Source organism: Dermacentor andersoni, chromosome 3 (genome assembly GCF_023375885.2).
Source record: "Dermacentor andersoni chromosome 3, qqDerAnde1_hic_scaffold, whole genome shotgun sequence".
NCBI lineage: Eukaryota > Metazoa > Arthropoda > Arachnida > Ixodida > Ixodidae > Dermacentor > Dermacentor andersoni.
The window spans coordinates 192,717,436-192,742,371 of NC_092816.1; the positions used below are offsets into that span (position 1 = coordinate 192,717,436).

General features: G+C 44.7%; 1 protein-coding gene across 4 annotated transcripts in view; it reads left to right on the forward strand.

Moving 5' to 3' along the window:
- Window positions 1–24,936, forward strand: part of LOC126524404 (focadhesin) — a 392,101-nt gene that overhangs the window by 363,962 nt on the left and 3,203 nt on the right. For all 4 annotated transcript variants that reach the window (XM_050172727.3, XM_050172728.3, XM_055067287.2 and 1 more), the window contains 2 exons: window positions 3,476–3,614; window positions 16,818–17,003. In XM_050172727.3, the coding sequence (XP_050028684.1) occupies window positions 3,476–3,614; window positions 16,818–17,003 (325 nt within the window). The remainder of the gene's footprint in view (window positions 1–3,475; window positions 3,615–16,817; window positions 17,004–24,936) is intronic.

Consider the following 24,936-nt stretch of genomic DNA (forward strand, 5'->3'; position numbering starts at 1 on the left):
CGGCCCGTTCAGCCGACTTTGATTTTACTTCGACTGACTGATTTTGCAGACATCGTTATGCAGTTAAACCTTTATATACTGAAGTCGTTAAAATTGGCAATTTGCTGTGTTATATCGAAATTTTGTTACATTGAAATTCGACATTTTATGTAGATAAGTACAGCCTCCTATGGATATTTCTTATATTAAAGGGGCCACAAAATTTTCTGAATTATCCCACAATCGGAAAAAGCAAATTTCAATGAGAAAGAATTTTTTTTTTTCTTAATTTGAGAGTCTGCGATGAAAGAGATAGTTTAATGCCGTGTTGCAATGTAGTCACATCGACGGTATGAAGCGAAGCCAGCCACATTCTCGCATCCACTCCGTCCCCATGGCTGATTATGTCACCTGCTATGGGACAGTGCTCGCCAGAAAAGCGCCGGCTGCGGGGAACGAATGCTTCGTCTACCTTTTCCTTCAACACGTCTCCGAAACGCAAGATTAGGCAAGCTCCAGCACTGAACCCACAGGAAGACAGCGCACATGATGCCTTGCCATCTCGGCACGCCCACTCTTTGCACACACAGCAGATTACCTCTAAAACAGGCCACATGTGCTGTGTACGTGCTCAGCCGCACCAACAGCCATGTGAAGCCACAGGCACACTACTACTTCCACCCCCCTCTCTCTCCTTCTGTGCTTGATCGCATTATCGCAAGCTTGCTCTGTAACCGCTTTCCCCAATCCCTTTCCCTTTGCTCAAGCGGGAAGACTGCGCTCATCAAGCCACCATCCTTCTTGGCTCACCCTCGCATGCTTTCACTCTTACCCAAAACATACACTGTGCAGGGCATGACATAATCTTATCGCACTTGCACTTTATACGAAACATGGCGCCGTTATGCTTTGGCAGTTGCTCTTGGTCGCTCGCGGCATACAATTTGAGGTGCATTTGCAAGCAGCCGCGTGTCCACAGAAGTTTCAATTTATTGTCGCAGTATTCCTCGTGGTGGCAGTGAAATTTTGTTAAACTGAAATTGGGCATAAATGCACTTCATTACATTGTGGTTCTGAATACATGGTTCTCTATGGACAAGAAGTTATAGAATGTTAAATAGTTCGTTATTTGAGGATTGTAACAGCAGAATATAAGGAACACGGACACATAAGGAACGAGTAGACGAGGACGCAGCTGCAATGTCAACTGATTTCTTTATTGGAATTCTGCTCTTATTTATTTCGTCCCCATATCTCTTTTCTTATCTATCTGAGGTTGTCTCAAAAAGGTGACTTCCTTTCTTGTCAAGGCCACTGACTGTGTACTTACACATTGCACTCCTGTTTTACTTATCTCAAATGCCCCAGAATCTCCCGAGTTAGCCTATCGTTGTTCCTTATCAGGACCCATAAAATTGGTGCCCTCTTCTGCGCCATTTTATCGGAAGCAGACACGTGGCAATCGCTCCTTTCGGCATACCTTTTCAAGCAACTTTCCCAAGTTAGGGTCGAAGATCCGTTCATGATTAGGAACTCTGACAAACTAACCTCCGAGATAAAAATGTACGAAATGAATGATTGGTACGGATTCACTATTGACATTGAAGACATGTATTATTCAATACTGCACATGGATTTGATTATTGTACTGAGAGAGACCATCGAGGAGCAAGGAGCTATTCCATTTTAAAACTCGGTAGGAATGTCTGTGGAAACCTTCTTGGAGCTGTTGAGCGCCTATCTCGCTGCCACAATCGCTATGCATGATGGAACCTTGTTTGTCCAAAAAAGAGGGGTCTGCATTGGATCAGAAATAGCACCAATCCTGAGTGACTTGAACTTCACAGCATGCGACAAGAAAATTCAAGGATCCATCAAGGAAAGGCGCGTCACAAGGATCCATCGATACGTGGACGACTTCTTGATTCTGTGCCAAACAGAGAATTCAACAGATTACCAACAACTTAATTAAGGACGACGTACTGGAGTCCTTTCGATCAACATGCCCAGAGCTGAACTTCACTTATGAGCTTTCGAACCACAGTTTTCAGCAGTTCCTAGACATTTTACTAGATTTCCAACCGGGATATCTACGCTGAGGGTACAAGCCCAGAGCACAGAAACAATTTCTTCCCTTCATGTCAAGCCATTCCAAGACTGTAAAAAGGGCAGTAGCGAGTGCAGCCTTTAGTTCAGCACTGAAGAAGTCATGCCAGCATCAAACTGAAAAAAGTTTTCAGCGGCAGTTAAGTAAGCTGAAAAATGCAGGGTGCCCTGTGTCAATGCTATGCAGCATAGCTGAAGGCCTCGTAGAGAAGATTAAAAGGAAACAAGAATGTAAAAGCTGAGCTGAAGTTGTGGATGCCAAAAATAATACTGAAAAAATTCGATATGTGCATGGACTGACCCACAATCTCATCAAGATGGGTAAAAGACACGGCGTCTGAGTAGTGTGCTCAGCACCATACAAGTATGTACACGAGTGAACCAGAAAAAGAAGAAACCACAATGCTAGACACTGCGATCGTTTCAAAGGAGTAGTGCACACCATCCCCCTGTCCTGTGGAAAAGGATACATAGGGCAAACAGGTAAATGCTTTAATGATCGAACAAGTAAGCACGCATCATCACCTTCAGCAACCGCTGCCAGCAATCTGGCCTTGCACTGCAAACGTTGCAAAATGAACAAGAAGGGACAAGATAGCCAAGTAAGCACGTGCACCCCCAAATTTCATGAAATACAAGTCCTGAAAAGGAATGACGATAGGCTAACCAGGAGATTCTTGAGGCATTTGAGATAAGTAAAACAGGAGTGCAATGTGTAAGCACACCATCAGTGGCCTCGACAAAAAAGGAAGTCACCTTTTTTAGACAGCCTCATATAGATAAGAAAGGAGATATGGTGACGAAATAAGAGCAAGGATTTAAATAAAGAAGTCAGTTGACAGTGCAGCTGCGTCCTCGTCTACTCGTTCCTTCTGTGTCCCTGTTCCTTAATGTCTGCTGCTACAGTCCTTGAAGAAAGAACCAGCTAGCCCAGTTAAACACCCTTTTGTAGTTTGTTATATTGAAAATTTTGTTATATCGAGGCGTAACTGTATAAAGGTTTAAATGTATCAACTTTGAAGTGTGGAGTCGACCACTGTTGGAGAGAACATGCAAGTGTGTTGCTGGGACTCCCTGAGGTGCCCATTTCCGGCGCAGGTGCCGAGACCCACTGGGGCGGGAGCAGTACACTCTGCGCGTCGTCTGCTACTGCCCAGCACTGGGCCAAGCACTGGGCCAAGCACTGGGCAGCGCAGTATAGGACAACACGTGGAGTGTACTGTTCCGGCAGCTGTGCACACCTATGCCAAGTGAGTGCTCGCAGTTAGCGCCTCGCGCAGCACTGGCTATGCACTCACGTGTTCCCTTTAACCATGGTCAGCCCAGTACTTTGGCTATCAAGCTGAATACTAAGTGGCACAAAAATGTTCCTTGTTCCTGCGTGCTGCAGTGGTGGACAGGTGCTGTGGCTGCTGAGCCAATGCTTACGCTTTCCTGAGCCAATAGCCGAGGAGGTTGGCCGACAAATGCGCTGGTTTGTTGACTGCCTTGTGGCAATCAAGGAAGGTGCATTGCGGGAGGAACTCAAGGTGAGGCTTCATTTATTGCATGCATTCTCTGCAGAGGTGCTTTACTTGCAACAATTCAGATAGCGATTTGGGCGAGTTGCAGGCACGCACCTAGAGGGGGGTCCAGGGGGAGGGGGGGCGAGCTCCCCCCCCGAAATTAAGCGCCATACACCCCCCTCCCCTTCCCCACCTACGCCACCACTCCTCACACACATTGCTAAAGCGCCGCCAAATCAGTGTTGATACTTGACAGCTATTTGGCGGTCAACATTTTGCTTCCTTTTTCACTCGTTTTGGATGGCGGTAGTTGTCGGCATCTCGTGGGGTGTGAAGGCCAGTTTTCTCATAGATTTGTTGCCCACGAGATTAACTCAAGATATGTTCAGTTGCCACCATCTATTCAACGGTCATGCGCATCACTGTTGCTTCGTTAGTTCAACCTTCTTTAGTTCAACCTTCTTTGTTTAGACTGACCCAGGGACTAGGAAAGGGATTCGGTTCAGAGTCAGCTGGTCTGTATGCTCTTGGAATGAATTGTGGCTGGAGAAAACACCAGTTGCATTTAACTTTTCCTTTTGCTTCATTATTTCCTCGAGTGACAGCTCGCCGCGACGCCGGCAGATCCTTGGAACCATATACCCACGATATGGGTTAGATAAGGTGGAAAATAAAATAAGGCGAAACAGCGTCCATCATCAAACTCTGCGATAACCCTTAAACCCATAAGCAACGTGACTCACCCATTACCTTGTCTGGTTTTTCCCTAATTGTACAGGACTTTTCGTGCAAAATTGGCAACTGCAAACAAGATTCGCAAGGAGTTGACAAATTAAGCCATCTACTAAGGGAGAGAGCCAAGGCAACAGCCAAACAGGAAGGAAAAGCGAAAATTAACAAAGTTAACTGTTGTTTATGAAAATATTTATGGATCAACGTCCTTTTATTTAAAAAGGAAATAGAGAAAACACCGTCGGAAGTAGAGAGCAATTCCGTGTGTTTTGAATGACGCTTCTATATTTATCAGTCGAGCTGCCCGATGTAGCCACTTCTCTGCTGTGCCTTTGTATAGGTGTTTTTCTAACCTGCCGCAGTGGGCGCAGTACGTCTAGAACCGCAGCTTCCTGCGCTTTATGCGGTTGTATGGTACTGACGGCCACGCATCGTTGCACAACTTCCCAAATAACAATACGAGTTGGTTTTGGCACTGAACTTGGTAGAGCAGTGAATGAAGGATCCAAAAGAACTGTGATTGTTCCGTAGATATATATTTTTCTATATTTCTTCAAGAGCTGATTAAAAGAAACGTTACTACAGTCAGATACAACTTAAGTGTGCCGTGAAGTCCCACCCATGCGCTCATAACCACCAGCCATTGTTCCTCCGCGAGGCTGAAAATAATTCGTACTTCAAAATTTTCGTTTTGCCCAAATAAGGCAGTAACCACAAAAATAAAATTATTATTGCGTAATTTTATACGTTTTCCCTTGCCTATTATGGTGGAATGGTGAAAGCCTAATTCTTTATTGAACTGAAATAAACTGCTTGCTTCGCTGTAACTATTTATTGTCAAGTTTCACTTCAGTTGGCAGTGAAGTTTCACGAGCAAAACGGGCTCAGCAGTGAAATGAACTGTACCGCAGACTTTTGAATGGTGAAATTCTCAGACTTTATACACTTTGTCCATGTCTGTTGCACACCTCATTGCTTCCGTCGATGAAAAGATTCTTCAAGAACAGCAGACACTCCGGAGGCACCAAGTACGACGCCATTTTGAAAAGTCTTCATGACGACAATTTTGTTTGCTTCTGTGATTGGCTGGCGGAGTAACACAACTCTGTGCGGACCATGTGCCATGGTTGCCTACTGCTGTTTTTTTTAAAGTTGTAATATACTATAGAAATTCTTATTTTACACTTTTGCTTGTTTACTTGTTCTTTGCAGTGTTCTTCTTGCGCTTCTTTCCTGCGCAAGCCCATTTGATGTGGTTCCTTGTTTGCCAGTTGAAGGGGAGGTGTACCTCACAGGGCATATCTGTGAGATACACCTTATTTCGTTTCTCTTGTTCACCCCCCCCTCCCCCTTCAAAAGAAAGGAATCCTGGGTACGTGCCTGGCAAGTTCGTCTAAATTCATGCCATTAATGCAGCATCACAAAGCACCAAAGTGCAGGATGAAGTGGTTAGCAGAAAGAAGTACAGACACAAGCGCTGATTCGGTCGCAGTACGGTGTCAGTGGATTCCGTGGCACATCTAGACATTTGTAGGGGCATGTAGAGACACCGTCTTAGTAAGAGCTACCTTTTCAGCGCTGCATAGGGTGGGATTCGTGCTGAACCTGGGGCTGAGGCACAGCATCCATTGAAACTACGGATGTTCGAATACTCATGTGTTTGATTTTAAATTTAATCGTGAACATTGAGATAACTGGATTCGCGAATCGCATATCTACTATAAATTTTTTTTTATATTGGGTATATTCAGTGAAATACCTGGCCATGTGGGCAGCATTCTCATGGCATGCAATCTTTATCCATACAAGGTTCGTCCAGGTTGACGAGACCGATTGAAGTGATTAATGCGACGTGGACAGAAGGAAGGGAACAAAAGCATTGCATATGGAGAGCATGAATGCACAAAGATCGTATTCTATATGTGTGTTCAGTGTTCGTGCTCGCAGGTTTACACAGCTTGGAGCTTTCTGCCCACATGCGAGTTTAAGCACATAGATGAACTTGTTGCCAGCTGGTTGGCCCCCGACCCCAATGTATGTCACTTCAACGGCCCTCAATTTACCCCCATACACGAGATCTCGAGACCGATCACTCATGAGTCATCCTCAGGGACTTGTTAGAGACAAGGTTTCCGCGTTGGCTTGCAGCTCGTTGTCCCATCGGCCGGCAGTAATTTTCATCACGGCCATACTATTAGCCGTGCTGTCTAGCCCGTTAAGCCTAATTAGAACTGTGTCTACGGGTGTTGGCATGGCTGCAACTAAAGTTACCAATCAATGCATGCCACACAACGCTCAGAAAGCCAACAAACTGTTTCACCAATAAAAGCAAGTCTATGGAATGATTATTCATGGCTGCCATCATTGTGAAACACTGTATGGTATGTGGCCCTCGTTCCAAATGCCGTTTGTGGGCACATATTTAGTAGCTCTTTTAGTAGCTTTGAGCAAGTCGTCACAAGATTAGCTCATGGTAGGCTCAAAAATGTGTTGTGACTAGTGCACTGACTGCCCAGCTGCAGATGCGTTTACATGGATGCATCTGCAGCATTTGAGAAGCTACGACAGGCAGCAAACAATGCCGAACCCGAAAGTGAAACGGTGCCCCAACCTGGGCTACACTGGTGACCGCACAGAGCCGTGCCAAGTCATGTGATGTGCAGTCCCCACTTTTGTCTGTCGCACAGATTGTCCTTAAGCCACAAAGTTGGAAAAGCCCTTCTGTTTTCTGGAAGAAAACTGGAAAGCAAAGCTTTTTAAAAAATACAAGATTTTTATTAAGCACAGTACAACTCACTGTTAAGCTGAAGATCACATTGGTATTCAGGACAGCATAATTTTATCTATTTCTTTACCTTTACCATCGATCAAAAATATTTTCCAGACTTTTGTAAACGAAGTGAGTTGTTATCAGTGCTGGCATACTAATTTGGTGCTCCCTTTAATAAAACTACACCATACTGTGCATCTTGATTCCTAGGTACTTAAGTTACTGAAACCTAGCAATATTGTTGTTGCATAATGTGAGCAGACTCGTGAGCATGTACTGCACATTTTTGCACAAGATTTGTAAGCATAAGACTTGGTATCAAATTTTCTGATATTAGGTACAGCCGACTTCAGTTAATTCAACTGTGGTTAAACCAATTCTATTTTTCATTGAATTTGATCCCGAATTAAGGTCCTGGCCTGCGTCCACACGTTTCTATGGGACCACACTTGTTATTTCAATTCTGAAATTAGCCTTCATCATCATCATCGTCATCGTCATCATTTATTGTCCCTTAAAAAAAAAGGACCCCTTTCAGGTTATTACATAAGGGGGGCCAAATGCATTAATAAACACTATGGTCATTATTGTGCAAGGGTTAACTTATCTATACAATGCTAAACAAAACTTAGTATACATGCTAGAAGAGGATGGGCGAGAAAAAACAAAACAAAAAATAGTAACATACAAGTTGGCAGTAGAACTGGCAGCACAGCCGGCAGTATCAAAAAGCAGTAAAAAAGGTAGATGTTGATGAGTAACAGCGCAGTAGTGGTAGGTTAAGGGTTTAAAAAACATGGCAATAGGTGCCTAAATTTATCTGGATCACTTTCATTTACTATATTGTCATGCAGTAGTGACGGTGAAAAAAGCATCAATACTGGGAATGACGTAACTAGCGTCTATTCTGCCACGCCGAACCGTAAAGGTAGCAGGAAAGGAAAGTCCGCCTACTCATGCGTGGTATGAAGGAGGAACTTTTCCCCGGAATCATACGAAGCCCCACCAAAGATCGTCAACGAGTTTCTTCGTGAGGCCACCGGCATCGAGAAGACACTGGAAATGCAGAACCAGCAATTACAACCACCTCACGAACTCAACAAACTACGCCGGAATGCAGTCACTGGCCACCATTCTTTGAGTGTAGCCTGTTTTTGAGGGCACAAGTTCGCCCAATAAAACACGCTACACTCAAAGAACGGTGACAGTGGCGAACACAGTCTGCGATCGGCGAAAATCTGATCAGTGGGTCAAGCACATCAGCTTTTATACATGAGCCATCAGACGTTCCACAGTAATCGCTGGTGTCCACTGATGTCTTCCAGAAAGTTCTACACCATTTGCGTCGCGCATACGTGCAATCAGATTACACGAGGTTCGACGATAACAGACAGCAGATAGAACCATCGATAACATTCTAGACACATCCGTTACATGCAGACGCATCGTGCGCTGTGCGATAACATTTGTTAGGCAATGAAACATGGTCACCCGATAAACAAGTTCATGTGTAAATATCGTCGGGCAGTGCGTTCCACAGTTCAGTAGCAGCAGGTAACATAGATTTTTGAAGGCATAGAGGTACCATGCGGACGTTGTAGACTCAGGTTGTTAAACAGATGGTGAGAAGTGCATTTGGGTGAAAGTAGAATAGTGTTCCTGAGGTGGGGGAAATTATGATGCAGTTTGTGGAAAAGGGAAAGTTGTGAAATATTCCTACGAAGTGTTAAGACTAGGGATGCTGAGGGATGATTTAATGCTGCTTATATGCCAGTCATAGTTTGAAGCGATAAAACGTGCCGCGCTATTCTGCACTGCTTCAAGTGAATTAATAAGGTAAGTCTGGTGAGGGTTCCAAATTGCTGAGGCATACTCAAGTTTAGCCCGAATGAATGTTTCATAGGCGAGCTTGCGTGTGGGAACAGGAGACAGAAAAACCTATCTTTTGAGGAGGCCAAGTGATTTAGAAGTAATTTATAAATTGCGTTATGTGTGCAGACCGTGTAAGTTGATTAGTGATAGTAATGCCGAGATGACAGTAAGAGTCAACTTGAGTGAGGGCTGTAGAATTAAGAGCGTCCTGGTGGTTAACAATTTGCCGCTTGCGAGTTACACACATGTACTTGCATTTGGAAATGTTGAGGGACATGAGCCAAAGAGAGCACCAATTTACTATTTTGCTTAGGTCTTCCTGGAGTATTAATTTGGTCATTATTGGACGATATGCGCCGGCCGATACAGGACGCAGTCATCATTGAATAACCGGATTGATGAAAGAGTGCTGTTAGGGAGGTCGTTTATAAAAATGAGAAACAGAAGAGGCCCAAGCTCAGAGCCCTGTGGTACCCCTGACAAAACTGGACTACTTGATGGCTTGAGGTTATCGATGACAGTGTGTTGTGAGTGGTTTGTGAGAAAACATTCAATTAAGAACAATATAAGCGGGTCAAGATTAAGGCAAGCAAGTTTCGCCGTAAGACGGTGATGGGGACATGATCAAATGCCTTTGCAAAGTCAAGATAGATAACATCGGTTTGAATACGGGAGTCAAGGTGGAGGTGAAGGTTTGTGGTGAATTCAAACAGTTGTGTTTCACTTGAGTGGCCTCACCTAATCCAATTATCCAAACAGGATAATTCGAACTTGGCTTGTCATCATGCAAGCGCATAAGCCCAATGTTGACTGCAGTTAGTGATTCCCCTAGCAGAAGCATCCATCTTGGTGGTACAGGGAATGTGTCGAACACATGTCATCTCTTGTGGAAAATGCTCACGGTATGTTTGGCAGGAAGCTTTTCAAATGAAAACGACAGCTTGCAAGGAATTGTTGTAGTGCTTATTCTAAAGCATGCCATATTTGCTAGGGCAGTGCAATCCGATAGGAGACCATAATCACGTTCGCAACATTCAGCCATTGTCACCAGCCTAGACACCGTGATTGCCATTTACATCAGAAGATGGCATCCGTGAAAGGTAACCAAAGTTTTCTCGCATAGTCTGACACGACAAAGCACCGCTTTCAGTCTGATTACAAACGCACATTCAAATGCTAAGTTATTTTAAATCTTCAGCTAGTGGCAACAAGTCACTTCGCATGTTCTTGGTGTTACAGAGAATTGTATGTGTTGCAGGACAAACAAGTGAAGTGGTTAGTGTAGGCATGTGCCACAATGCTGCTTGCTACTTGTTGCAGAGTCATTTGATAAATGTAGACTGTCAAACACGCTACTAACGACAACCCCCGGAAGGCGAATGCTAGTTTCGGTTTCAAGGAACATGCGCACTCCACGCACTTGCCGTATATCCTAACTTATTTTTTTTATTTCTCTTTTTGCGAATTTGAAATCGGGTGAAGCGTGGGAAGTGGTTGTCTTTGTGCGTCCGTCGAGCTTACCTCTGCTCACCCTTGCCACTTGTTCAGTGATATCAAGTGGGATCACGGTTGGTCATCTGCTTCGGTTGTCCCAAGTATGAAGATGGGAAAGATAAGACTGAAAAACTCGGTCAGGCGTGCAACGAAGGAAAGACGCAGAGAACCAGGTCAACCAAGCGTTAGCCGAAGATAGCTGAAGCGGGCATCACATATGTTGCGCGGCTCTCTGCTGCTCTAACACCAGGAATTCCATTTTTGTGAAGTTTTTCAGGTTTCCTAATGACAGCTGGTAAGCACAAGTATTTCACTTTATTTTCTGAGTGGGTATTCATTTCGCATAAGTAAACCAGTTCTGTGCAAGCCTCAGTGGACTGACATAGGAGCAGTGTCGCTCGAACCATTCGCATGCTCTCGGTGAAATACTTCTACTGAAGGGCTTAAGTGCGTGTTTATTGGGCTATACATTTTGTGCACTCTTTACTTAGTCGACACATATGGCCAAGGCTAAAGTAAAGAAAAAAAAGAAAGACGTGATATTTTATCAAATTTCAAGAGCAATGACGGCAAAAGGATGCACGCACATAATTTCTTATTGTGTTTTGATTCACCATTACTAACAGCCCGTACTGAAAAAGGTTGAAGCTCTCTATTTCATCTGAATTTCGAAGCATACCATACCATACACTGCATTGCCTTGCTTTTAGGTACAGCTTCAGTGTGTGCAAGTTTTTGAGTGCCTGTGACGAGGCGCAATGTTATTTGTTTTGCCAGCAAAAATATACTTAATAATACCAATAATACAAGTATAGAATATTTAATGCTAATTATGTGCGAACTGGTAATCCCCCTGGCGATGAAGAGTGCTATTTAGTCGTTTTCTTTTTTTGTGAATTGTCGGTTCCTTGCGTTGCTGTTGTGACAAAAGCGTGTTCTAATACTTGCCATGCTTTTTGTATATATGATAATGACGCAGAGTATGGTGACAGGCAGATTATATGCACTTGTAAGCGCTGTGGAAATATGCCCCCTCATTCGGCATGTAGTTCAAATATTGAGAGCAATTATAGGCTACTTCCTGTTCATGCAGATGCACGTAGCCAGTTTAAAATTCTGTGGGTCCTTACTTCTCATGCCGTCAAGGAAATATGTGTATTGTACTCTACCTTTTTTCTCTAAGCCGCAAAATGTGTCGCTGTCATAACATACATGATTTGTCAAGTTTTGTGTGGCCAGCCCATGATGGTTAATTTTTGCATTGGTTTGAATGTTCTGGAATCTATGTTTGCTCATTATGTACAAATTTCAGCTGTGCATGAAAATTGTTTCTGCAGATTGACGCTTTAGCACTGTGTGGAGGTCAGTCTTTTTCCAGTACGGAATGTGTGAATAAAAACGCAGACGTTTAACTTTTACTTGTGTTGAGCTTTGGCTTACTGAGAAATCAGCCAGCATTAGCTTATCCACTTCACAACATGCGAACAAAATTACCGATTGATAGTGGCAGGAAGATATTTTCTTTATACTATCCCTCACTATATCTGTGGACTAGTTGAACTGCAGGCCTAAACTTAACCACAAGTTAGGAATTTCAAAGCGACTACTTTCACGAAATTACAAAATGTAGTATATTACCTGCGAATATTGATAGTGAATGATGGTTTGCTATATAAATGTTTTTCATTATAATTGCTTGGCACTGGGGTGTACGAGCACTATCCCAGTGCTTTAAGAAATGAATAGAAGCTTCCAAGGTAAACGTGGTAGAAAAAAAGCACTTCGTGAACACGGCACAGTTCAGTGAGTTCTGCCCCGCGACTTGGCCAATTTCGCACGCAGCAAGCGTACCTGCAAGAGGGCATGTACACAGCCCGCTCGCTTACGAAGTGGAAAAGGGCTTCGCAGCAAGCCTCCTCCTTCCGGTAGTGCGCCCTCTCCATCTACTCTCTGACTTCATCAGTGACGTCATGGAGGCATTGATTTTGTTTGTGAATTATTTCCAATGCGATATCCGGCAACTGACAGTGGTGAAAGCGGCACTGCTGCCATGTATTGGCATGGGACCAAGTGTCCCAAGGGAGGCATAGGGAGTTTCTGCCCCTATTAGTATGAAGTATACATGTGGCTTCTCCTAGACAGCGAAAAAGTGCTGTCCAAGTGTGATGACGATTGACGTTTGGTCAATAAGTTTCCATTCTGTGAAGTTAAGGCTTGGTGGTATATATATATATTCTTTAATGCCACAATCGAAGGCATGCTGCGTTTTCTTGCTAACATATCGGATGTGGTTTGGATTTCTACTTTGTTTAGAACCTCTAATGTAATTTTACATTATTTTTCTGCTTTGAACCGATCAAAAGTGGGTGCACAAAGCTAGGTGCTTTAGAATCAGGGCGAATGCTCGATGAAGCCATGTGATATTCAGCGTTTTTTTATGCTTGTTGCTTAATTCAACCCGTGGAAAATTTAACCAATTTAGTCGGTCCCACCAGGGTCAAATTAACGAAATTCAACTGTATTCAATTCAATATTCGCCTTTATTTTCTTGATTCGATTTGGTATTTGGTATTAGTAACTCAGGAGACCAATTGCAATGCATGCTCACTGACCTGGAGAGGCAAAGCAGAAGGGTGGGTCTAAAAATTATTCTGCAGAAAACTAAAGTAATGTTTAACAGTCTCGGAAGAGAACAGCAGTTTATGATAGGTAGCGAGCCACTGGAAGTGGTAAGGGAATACATCTACTTAGGGCAGGTAGCGACCACGGATCCGGATCATGAGACTGAAATAACCAGAAGAATAAGAATGGGCTGGGGGGCGTTTGGCAGGCATTCTCAAATCATGAACAGCAGGTTGCCACTATCCCTCAAGAGAAAAGTGTATAACAGCTGTGTCTTACCAGTACTCACGTATGGGGCAGAAACCTGGAGGCTTACGAAAAGGGTTCTGCTGAAATTGAGGATGACGCAACGAGCTATGGAAAGAAGAATGATGGGTGTAACTTTAAGGGATAAGAAGAGAGCAGATTGGGTGAGGGAACAAACGTGGGTAAATGACATCTTAGTTGAAATCAAGAAAAAGAAATGGGCATGGGCAGGACATGTAAGGAGGAGGGAAGATAACTGATGGTCATTAAGGGTTACGGACTGGATTCCAAAGGAAGGGAAGCGTAGCAGGGGGCGGCAGAAAGTTAGGTGGGCGGATGAGATTAAGAAGTTTGCAGGGACAACATGGCCACAATTAGTACATGACCAGGGTAGTTGGAGAAGTATGGGAGAGGCCTTTGCCCTGCAGTGGGCATAACCAGGCTGATGATGTTGATGATAATTCTCGCACTTCTAGTTGGTCGAACGTGCTCTGTAGTTGGCGTGTCTCCTAGGTTGATGAAAGGGCCTGCTGAAGTGGTGGGCTTGCTTCTTGTTGGCAAGTGTGGGCGTACGGCTTTCCAGAATGGTTCCGTCACTAGCGAAGACTGGCAAAACCATTCCCAGTGTAGCTTGACCCAGAAGCGGCCAGCATGAAACATGCCACAGGCAACTCGAAGGCAGTCCTTGTGCCTGTGCTCCTTTCCACTAACCACTTCTTCCAACACATTGGTGCTTTATGCTACATTAATACCATGTCCTTGCATCACCTGGGTGATGTGGAAAGGGCATGCCACATGTCACCATGGCATGCTCTAGACATGTGGGAAAGAGTGCAGTGATGGTGACAAACCACTCACTGGTACAAGTATAGAACAAACCTTTCAAGAGAACCCTCTTCTGATGGATGAACCAACACCTTGCTTCGCAAACAGTCTGATCACATAGAGACTGAAGCCACTGTACAGCACTTGCCAGGGAAACATTGCTTGAGGGGAGTTAGCTGTGAATAGACCAGTCTCCTTTGTGAGTATGTCCTCCCACATGATCACTTCTTTTCCCAGTGATAATGTCGATAAATATAATCAATATTATACTGATAAAACAATTCTCACTGTGCAACATTGTTTTTCTTCATTCTCCAGAATTCGCCACAGTTGCAATTAGCTTGTACCATTAGTTGGGGAGTCATTACGTAGCAACTCAGTGGGACTAGAACCAGAGCCACCTACAGAGCAGACCCCATATTGGCACATGGTTGATGTTGTGAATAGTGCATAAGTAAATAAAAACATTGTGATATCCTTCTGTGCTGTTTGTAACTTACAAGGGGAAATCAAAGTTTTGCAAGGTGCATATAAAGAAAACTACCTGATGTTCTGGCAGAAATACACTTTTCAGCTTAACCTCACCTCATACTGTACTATACCTGGTGTTGCACCCCACTGCGTGCCCCCTCTTGTTCTCTCGAAGTGGTTGCCCTTGTGACTGACAACCTGCAAAGTCCCACGAAACTGCTTAACCTTTTCCTTGGGTCGAATTGAGGAGTCCAGGGCCACAGAGCACCATGCCGAATCCACCGGCAGCCTTCAAAATTCCACAGAACTGTTTACCCCTTGCCATGGAGACCGTTGGTATGCAACTTGGACTTCTTCTGTGATGAGAGAGGAATGCGACGTGGTTGACGTCAGCACCGGTCCTGCTGATGATGGGACGCCAAACAGATTTAAGGCGGAAGCAGCCCATTGTTAGGAGAGAGAGTCGCCACCAGCCACCCCGTCGGTCTGGTGCGCTCTTCGGCACTGCTACTTGTATGCTGTTACCTGCTATATATGTACATAGTGTACAGAGATTTTCGTCTGTGAGTCACTTTTCGATCCCGACTTGCAATACTGGCTACTTGTATGGTTTTATTGTAAAATGTTTGATCTTTTAATGCTAAAGGATTTTTTTGATCCCGCGCCACTTAGGAGGGGACGTGGGTCTCGCAAACAACATAGAAAAGAAATGAAAATACGAAAAGTGTATTTTTCATTTCTGTTATTTTTTTTTTAGCTACATATCATGGCGCACCTACTGGCAAAAAACTAGCTCAATACAACAGGTCACTGAGGAAAGAAATGCTTAATTTTTGCTTCAAAATGCTCAGTTTCACCCATGAAATCCTGAATATGACCCACTTTACATTGTTTGTCATTTTAAAACCACTTATCAGAGTGAGGTCATCTTGGTGTCATTTGAAAGAGCATCTTTCCAGCTTGCTTCTCTATCAGAAACAATCCTTCAAGACTACTCCAGAAAAGTCTACCTCACTTTGTGGCGGGAAATGTACATTCTTGCAGTCTTACTAGTGTTTTGCATTATTTTTCTAAAAATTATTTTTGAAAGTCGCGCATTTTGGGAACGGCACTGTCTCTCTGCTGCTCATTCAATTCTCCCAGATATTTTTCTTTTTTGCCTGAATGCTAGAGAGCCTTAGAGTGCAGAACCACTACGATGTAAGGTTTTACATGATGTAAAAATCACCAACAAAATTTGCACCTGCAATGTTGCAGCTTTAGAATTTCATGACTTCATCTAAGATATATATATACAAACATTATTCCCTTATTGAAGCCTTCAGGTGTAGCACACTCGACATTGAACACAAGAGTGACAGAGAACACACATGTACATGATGAAATGTGTTCTTTCTCGCTTTTGTGTCCTGTGTTGGGTGTGCTATGCCTAAGGCCTTCAATATGTTGTACCAACAAGCCCAACATGCAGCCTTCACTAACCCCTTACTGCCCAGTGTTCTGAATTTGTGACATACTGAATAATCATCGACTCCACATTAATGCGCAAAAATTACAGGCTAGTTTTGGTGGTTGTGTGATCTCTGCAGATGGCTCCATCGTTAAAAGATTTTCTGATCAAGCGCACATCGAGGCTATCCTGTAATTGAGCATGTGCTGTATTATGTTTTTTTTTTTGTGATGTTCTACTGATATGTGAGATGAGACTGGTAGTAAAATAAACATTTGTTATTGTTCTTGTGTGCCTCAACATATAGTTGTACCGCTATGACCCCTGCAGAATGTGGACTAAGCCGTGAAATGGCTGCATTTTCCCTGTGTCGCGAGTTCGCAACACCGGGTGTTTGCCCCCCTTTTTTTTTATTCCCGTGGCTGGGTGGGAATGCACGGTGGTAAGTGGGCTGGGTGGGAATACAAAGGATGTTCCACATCTGCCACCAAGGTCTGCAAGTTAACACTGGCTAACACTCCCAGGGTTCTACTAGGAAACCTAAATACCCAAGAAAGTTGATGGGGAAATGGTGCCACGATAGCTAAATCGGTAGAGCATCGCACGCGAAATGCGAAGGTTGGGGGATCGTTCCCCACCTGCGGCAAGTTGTTTTTTCAACACAAAAAGGTACAGCTTCGTGTAACAATCAGCCTGCCCATTGTGTTGCACCCTGTGCCAAAGAAATTGTGTTTTCTGTCTGCAGCTGCTTCGCTTCCAGCTGCGCCTCTTGTCTCTTGTCACACTGGTGCTGTCAAGGGTGCAGCCGCTGCCGTCATCCACGCTTGCCGCTTGCAGCTGCCTTGAGCTAGACTTGTGGTCTTTGCTACCCGAGGCCCTGGCCACACTGCTGCTGGAGGCGCAGCCATGCTGGCGGGAAGTTACAAAAATGGTGGGTTGGCCTCTGTTCTGCTCACCTTGCAGGTCTTGTTAAACGTTAAGATAAAGTGGACGATAAAAAAAAAAAAAGGCCTGCCATCGTGTACTTCTTAGCAATACAGTTTCAATAATTCAGGCCAATGAAGACCATTAGTTCAAACTTGACGGCGACTGCCTAAAGGTGCAAATAATTAGCAGTCAGAAATGTCAGATTTGCCAGAAAGCAAGTCTTTAATCCACAAGAGGGCAAAAAAAAAAATGCCCCGTATTCTTAGATGACTAGTTTTGGGGGTACTTTCACTTTTGCGGGATTTCACGTGACTACCCGTCAGACGCGTTGGAATGTACAAGTGTGAAAAGAATACTCTCTTATCACAGTGCCAGGAACACTGTCGTCCATCAGTGCATCTGTTCGTGGTCATGTGAAATGCCACAAAAGTTAGGAAAGTATTGGCCGAGAATGTGGCCCAAGTTTGTCAATGCATTGCAGAGCACACTTGTGCTTATCTAGTGCTTGCACATACAGCAGAACCTCATTGATACAATCTTGTTTTGTACGATTTCCCCGTGCCAATGTTCACAATCCAGAGGATGAAAAATTACCAATACGGTTACACTTCTTTTATACTGGTTAGTATGCTCGCGGAGAATGCAAACTTTCGGCTCCAATGTTCAGTAGTACATCGCCAAATAGCGATCCTATGACACATTTGCTGGCAGCTAGAATGCATGGGAACAAGAAAGGGTGTGAGGCATGCATAATCGAGAACAGAAGTCGCCCACCACGGGAGCTCCCGCAGGGGCGTCTGCGTAAGCAGGCGTTTGGTGTGTTGCGACACCACGTACCCGAGCACACGAGGCTTGGACCCTCCCGCGTGTAGCCGTGCGCGGCTTAGCCGTGTCCGGGGAAAGGGGGATCCTGGGGGTTGAGCCGATGCCGGGTGTTTGGACCTTTAAGGCCCCCCGGCGGAGGCAACACACCTCTTTGGCCTCTGCTTCACGTAGACGGCACCCCCGGACTGACCCACCCGGGGTAAATCGGCAGTCGCCTTTTCCTGTCCACCTCTTCAAACTTTTTCTTTCCTATCTTCTTTCTTTTACTGTCCTTTCATCTCTTCTCTTCCGTCACTTCCTAATTTTCCTAGGCGGCTAGGGTTAACCTTATGTATGTGCCCTCCCTTGGGTATAATATATTAGGTTATAGTGGCAATGCACGGTTGGCGCCTGCGGCCTTACGCGTTAAGTCCTGCAGCGTCCCCATGTTGGGCTCCGTGGTGGGTGGCCGCCATTGCTGCCGAAATGAAAGTTATATACTATGGGAACACCCGCATTTCCCCGCCTACTTGATCGTCACCCTCAGAAGAGGGGGCGCACCGAAGACCTGAGCACATGTTTCACCCGCACTAAAGAGACCTACCCAAAATACCACGTAGTACACAGTGAGGACCCTGAAAAACAAGCCAGATTCATTTCACCTTTCACAGTAGCAAAATCCTTGACCGAAGCCTTAGGGTCAGGTTATAAAGTGACTAAAATGGCTAGTGGAGACCTACTTTTTGAGATCCTTCAGAAAAATCAGTATGAAAAACTAGGCAGGCTTGTGACATTTGGCAATATAGCAGTCTCTGTTACACCACACAGATCGATGAATAGCTCACGCGGAGTCGTATCAGAGGCAGACCTCCAAGATTTGACAGAAGCAAAACTCCTGGAAAGGTGGAAAGAACAAAATGTTACCAATGTAACACGAATTATCATTAGACGGGACAATAAGGAAATTCCAACCAAGCATCTTATCTTAACATTTGCATCCAGCGTACTACCAGAAACCATCGAAACAGGATATATCAGGTTAACCGTGCGACCATATATTCCCAACCCTAGACGGTGTTTCAAATGTCAGAGGTTTGGCCATGGCTCGCAGAGCTGCCGTGGTCAAATAACTTGTGCAAAGTGTGGAGTCCAGGGCCACCCTTCCGACAATTGCAGTGGCACACCTCACTGTGTGAACTGCAGTGGAGACCATCCTGCCTACTCACGCTCCTGTCCGAACTGGAAAAAAGAAAAAGACATAATTACCCTCAAAGTCAAAGAAAATATTTCGTTTAAGGAAGCCCGAAAGAGGTTCTCACCTTTCCACAGCACACCTTATGCTGATGCGGCGCGTCGGGGGGCAGCGTCGCAGCGGCCAATGCCAAGTACCCAGCCCGTGTGCAGCGAGCAGGTACCTTTGACTCCTGCCCCCAGGGTGGAAGTAGGTAAGCCTACTCCATCCAACCAGCAACCAGGCCAGGCTACCCTTGGGTTGCCGGCCCCACAAGAGTTATCTGCGGCATCCTGCGCTACACGCAGCGATCCCGCAGGACCGATAGCGGCCACGAAGGTAGGCGCAGCCGAGGCTGCCTCCACCTCCCCGGCCCCTTCCAGCACTGGCAACAGCCGGCGCAGCCAAATTCCACAGGGAGCCCCATCGACCTCCGGGCTGGTGGGTGCAGGGGTCTTGCCTTTCGAGGTGAGACTCTCCCGAAAAACTTCTTGCTCGCAAGAGCGCGTGTCCGGCACCTCACAAGAGGAAATGGACACAACACCTATCCCCACGGCGCACCAAGCGCCTAAGGAGCGGCGAGGCTCCCTTGAACGCTCCAAAAAAGGCAAAACTCCGGTTACAGGGCCTCGCAAGAGCTCTGTAATCTAATTCAATATTTTTGTTTCCCTATACACAGCACCAATTCACATTAAATATGGATACACAAATCATACAATGGAATGTCAGAGGTCTTCTGAGAAACCTTGATGATGTACAAGAACTGATCCACCAACACAATCCAAAAGTGCTGTGTTTACAGGAAACACACCTAAAATCAAAACACACAAACTTTCTCCGACAGTATATAACCTTTCGTAAAGATCGCGATGATGGTGTCGCATCATCGGGCGGTGTTGCCATTGTCATCCATAAAAACATTGCGTGTCAACATCTACAGCTACAAACGCCTCTTGAAGCAGTGGCGGTTCGAGCTGTTCTCCTAAACAAACTCATCACTATTAGCTCTCTTTACATACCCCCACATTACAAATTAACTAAACATGAATTCCAATCCTTTATAGATCAATTGCCAGAACCTTATCTTGTTCTGGGTGATTTCAATGCATACAGCAGCTTGTGGGGAGACTCGTATCGATGCGCGAGGTCGTCTCGTTGAACAATTCCTTTTTTCTTCCGGTGCGTGTCTGCTGAATAAGAAAGAACCCACTTATTACTCTCTTGCAAACAATACCTTCTCTTCTATTGATCTTAGCCTAGTTACCCCGTCAATACTGTCTGAACTCGAACTGAACTTACGGGAGCGACCACTTCCCCATACTGCTGAGAACATATAAAGAAAACGAATATCTACCACAGGCTCCTAGGTGGAAGATCGATACAGCCGACTGGGAGAAATTCCGAACTCTCACTAGTGTCTCATGGAATGACATGTCTTCTTTAGAAATTGATGCTGCTGTGGAGTATTTTACAGCGTTCATAATAGATGCTGCATCAAAATGCATATCCGAAGCAAGTGGTTTGCCATGCAAACGACGTGTACCATGGTGGAACAACGAATATACGATCGCCCGTAGGAAACAGAACAAAGCGTGGGGATCGTTACGCGCCTCTCCCACTGCAGAGAATCTTATTAACTTCAAAAAAGCAAAGTCTCAAGCTAGGAGAACGCGCCGACAGGCCAGAAGAGAGAGTTGGCAGAAGTTGTTATCGGGTATCAACTCTTATACAGATGAGGCGAAAGTCTGGAACAGGGTTAACAGGATAAAAGGACGACAAACTTATTCACTCCCCCTTGTAAACACACAAGGCGATACCCTGCTTGAACAAGCAGACTCACTTGGGGAGTACTTTCAGAGCGTGTCAAGTTCCACCAATTATTCCAAACCCTTTCTCAAATATAAACAAATAGAAGAATGCAAGCCACTCGTAAGAAAGTGTCGGCAGAATGAACCGTTCAACCGCCCCTTTAGTATTGCAGAGTTGAGAGCTGCCTTGAGCGCATGCAAGAGCTCTGCACCGGGATCTGATCGAGTCATGTATGAAATGCTTAAAAACTTACACAATGACACGCAAGTTACACTACTTACACTTTTCAACACTATCTGGGACGCAGGGTACCTTCCGACCGCATGGAAAGAAGCCATTGTGGTCCCTGTTTTAAAACAAGGCAAAGATCCTTCCTCAGTGGCAAGCTACCGCCCGATAGCCCTCACAAGTTGCATGTGTAAGGTGTTTGAAAAAATGGTAAATCGGCGACTCATCCATTTTCTTGAACAGAACAAAATGCTTGATCCCTATCAGTGTGGCTACCGAGAAGGGCGCTCCACAACCGACCATCTTGTACGTATTGAAGGAAATATCCGGGACGCCTTTATACATAAACAGTTCTTCTTATCGATATTTCTCGATATGGAAAAAGCGTATGACACAACGTGGCGATACGGGATCTTGCGTGATTTATTGGAAATGGGCATTCATGGTAATATGCTAAACGTAATAAAAAGCTACTTGTCCAATCGCACTTTCCGGGTAAAAGTTGGCAATGTCCTGTCATGTCCTTTTACACAAGAAACTGGTGTACCCCAGGGTGGCGTGCTCAGTTGCACACTCTTTATTGTTAAAATGACAACACTTCGTGTATCCTTACCGCCGGCTATTTTGTATTCCGTCTATGTGGACGACATTCAAATAGGCTTCAAATCCTGTAACCTCGCAGTATGCGAGAGACAGGTACAACATGGTTTGAACAAGGTGTTAGGGTGGGCAGAGAAAAATGGTTTTAAAATCAATCCTCAAAAGAGTTCTTGTGTTCTTTTTACACGAAAGAGAGGCCTGGTCCCGGATCCTTGCTTAGAACTGTGTGGACAACAAATTCCTATCAACAAAGAGCACAAATTCCTAGGTATTATACTTGACGATAGACTCTCTTTCATTCCGCACATCAAATATCTGAAAGAAAAATGTCTAAAAACAATGAACTTAACGAAACTTCTATCCAAGACTACGTGGGGTAGCGACAAAAAGTGTCTAATGAATCTCTACAAGAGCCTAATACGGTCACGATTGGATTATGGGGCCGTAGTGTATAACTCTGCCGCCCCGAGCGCGCTAAGGATGCTGGATCCTGTCCATCATCTAGGTATCCGCCTAGCCACTGGTGCTTTCAGAACAAGCCTGATCGAAAGCCTATATGCCGAATCGAATGAGTGGCCGCTCCACTTGAGATCATACGTCAGCTTTACTTATTTCCTTAAAGTGCACTCCATTCCTGAACACCCATGTTTTAATACCATTACCGATATGACGTATGCTACACTCTTCCGCAACCGTCCGTCTATAAAACAACCGTTCTCGCTGCGTGTGAAGGAGCTTAGCGATGAAATGGATCTCGCACTCCTCAAGCTTCCCTTAATGCACCTAACCAAGCCCTTACCTCCTTGGGAGTGGCAGGTGATAGAATGTGACCTATCTTTTCTAAAAGTCACAAAACACGCTCCAGAGGTCGAAATAAGAATGCATTTCCTAGAAATTCAGTACAAGCACTCGTGCACAGACTTCTACACAGACGCTTCTAAGTCACATGCCGGAGTGTCCTATGCAGCCGTCGGTCCATCCTTCTCCGAATCTGATATACTACATCCAGAAACAAGTATCTTTACGGCAGAGGCCTACGCTGTATGGTCGGCTGTAAAGCATATAAAGAAATCAAAACTCCGAAAAGCTGTTATATATACAGACTCCTTAAGTGTGGTGAAGGCCTTAATGTCACCCTACAAACATAAAAACCCTGTACTTACTGAGGTCTATTGCGACCTGTGCAAAGCTTATCTATCTAACCAGCAAATCACATGCTGGGTACCCGGCCACAGGGGAATCGAAGGTAACGTTTTGGCAGACCAGATGGCTACGTCAATTACACTCCCTGCTGATAATAATACTGCTTTGGTGCCTCTCACAGATCTGAAACCTTACATACGAAAGAAACTGCGAAACCACTGGCAACGCATGTGGGACGCAGAAATAAATAATAAACTGCACGTTATAAAGCCACAGTTAGGTTTTTGGCCCTCCACAACAAGATCTCGGCGAACAGATGTCCTGTTCTGTCGCCTCAGAATAGGACACACGTTTGGCACCCATAATTATCTGCTTACTGGAAGTGAACCTCCAATCTGTGGTAGATGCGGTGAGAGGCTGACAGTCCTCCATGTCCTATTGGAGTGTCGGAAAGCTGAACCTGAAAGAAAGAAACATTTTCCGCTAGCATACCGTTATTACATCCCTCTGCACCCGGCTATGTTTCTTGGTCATGAACCGCTTTTTAACACCAAGGCAGTCCTCGACTTCTTAAAAGATGTAGTTCTACACGTCATAAGCCCATTAAATTCGTAGAGCATCCTCGCTCCAGAGGATGCCGCTGCGATAATTGTTTTGAATAGCACATGCCTCCAGGCCCTTGTGTTTCAAGGGCTCTAAGGAGGCAGTAGTGCTCTAGCATATCTTATATAACCTGATATATCTTTAGACATCATATCATTCTTTTTAAATGTGTCTTATTGTTCATAGTACACTTCATAAGTCATCGGCATAATCTTATTATACAGATTTTACGCACTCTAGCGCTACCATTTTTTTTAAGGCCCTTCTACAGCCACGTCACACCAACTTCATAGTGCTCATGATTTCACTGCAAACTAATTAACACGGACATGGCGCTCTTTGGCCATATTTGGCCCTTGCGCCACTAAACCACACATATCATCATCATCATCACCACGGGAGCTTCCCCACAGTACTCGTCTGCCTGTGTCACGTAAAAATGTTGGCACGCTCTCAGTTCCTTCTTCAGGTCCCTGCAAGCTGTTAATAGGCGATAAGCCAAATGCACTACCATTATCTGCCGCAGGCGGCACGAAGCGAGTGTCATGTTTCGCTCTAGTAGCATCATATTCCGGCGTTGTCCACCAGCTCAATTTAGTTTCGGTTTTCTGTCCCCGTTTAAAAACACTGTGCAATAGGAAAACAGCAGAGCATGTCTCAGTCCGCTTGAGCCCCACCAGCCCTGCCCAAAGAAGCTGTTGACCCAGGCAAAATTCAAGGAGTGCAAGCTAACGAAGCCGCAAAAACTACAGTGCGCATCTCAGACTGCTGGGGCCCACCAGTTCGGTGCGCATCAGCGTCAGATGCTGCAAAATTTGCGCAACGCCTTGCATTGCGTAGATGTCAACTGCAGTTGATTCTGCTAAATATTTTAGTATCTTCGGATCGTATGTTTTCCCGATTAATACATTGTTCCCCGTATTAAAAATAATAATAATTTTTTTTCCAATGCGTTTCAACGAGGTTCTGTATATGTGACCTGGTCAGGTTAACTAGGCTTCGCTAGTTTCAGTTTCGAGGCCAGTGGTGCCATCAACCATCAGTGCCAAAATATTGCTATTTGTTCTCAACTCTGTAGTCAAATTAGCACGCAGCTCTGCAAGCAGAGCCTTAATTATTAAAAGGCACACGTTAAGGTGCCTGAAATTTCAGTCGTCCTTGTGTTAGGTCTATGGGGCCGGTGTCGGTGCCATGAAACAGTCTGAATAATCAAGCATGCCCGAATTATCAATGTCCAAAGTATCAGTCAGTGCATTATAGGTGAATCAGCTGCCAATGTACAGTAAAACCTTGTTAATTTGGATTTCACAGCACCAAAAAAAAAAAATGCCCTAATTAACCGAATGTCTAATTATCGAGAGTATCAAGAAAACAAAAACAGATGCTTACTCTGCCAACATACTTTGATTGACTGATTATCTCAACAAATCCTGTTTATGTTTTACATAAAAGCAGTGCAGCAGTTGCAATTCTTCTTATCTCGTGACTGATTAATGCTTGTAACGACGAAGGCTTGTGA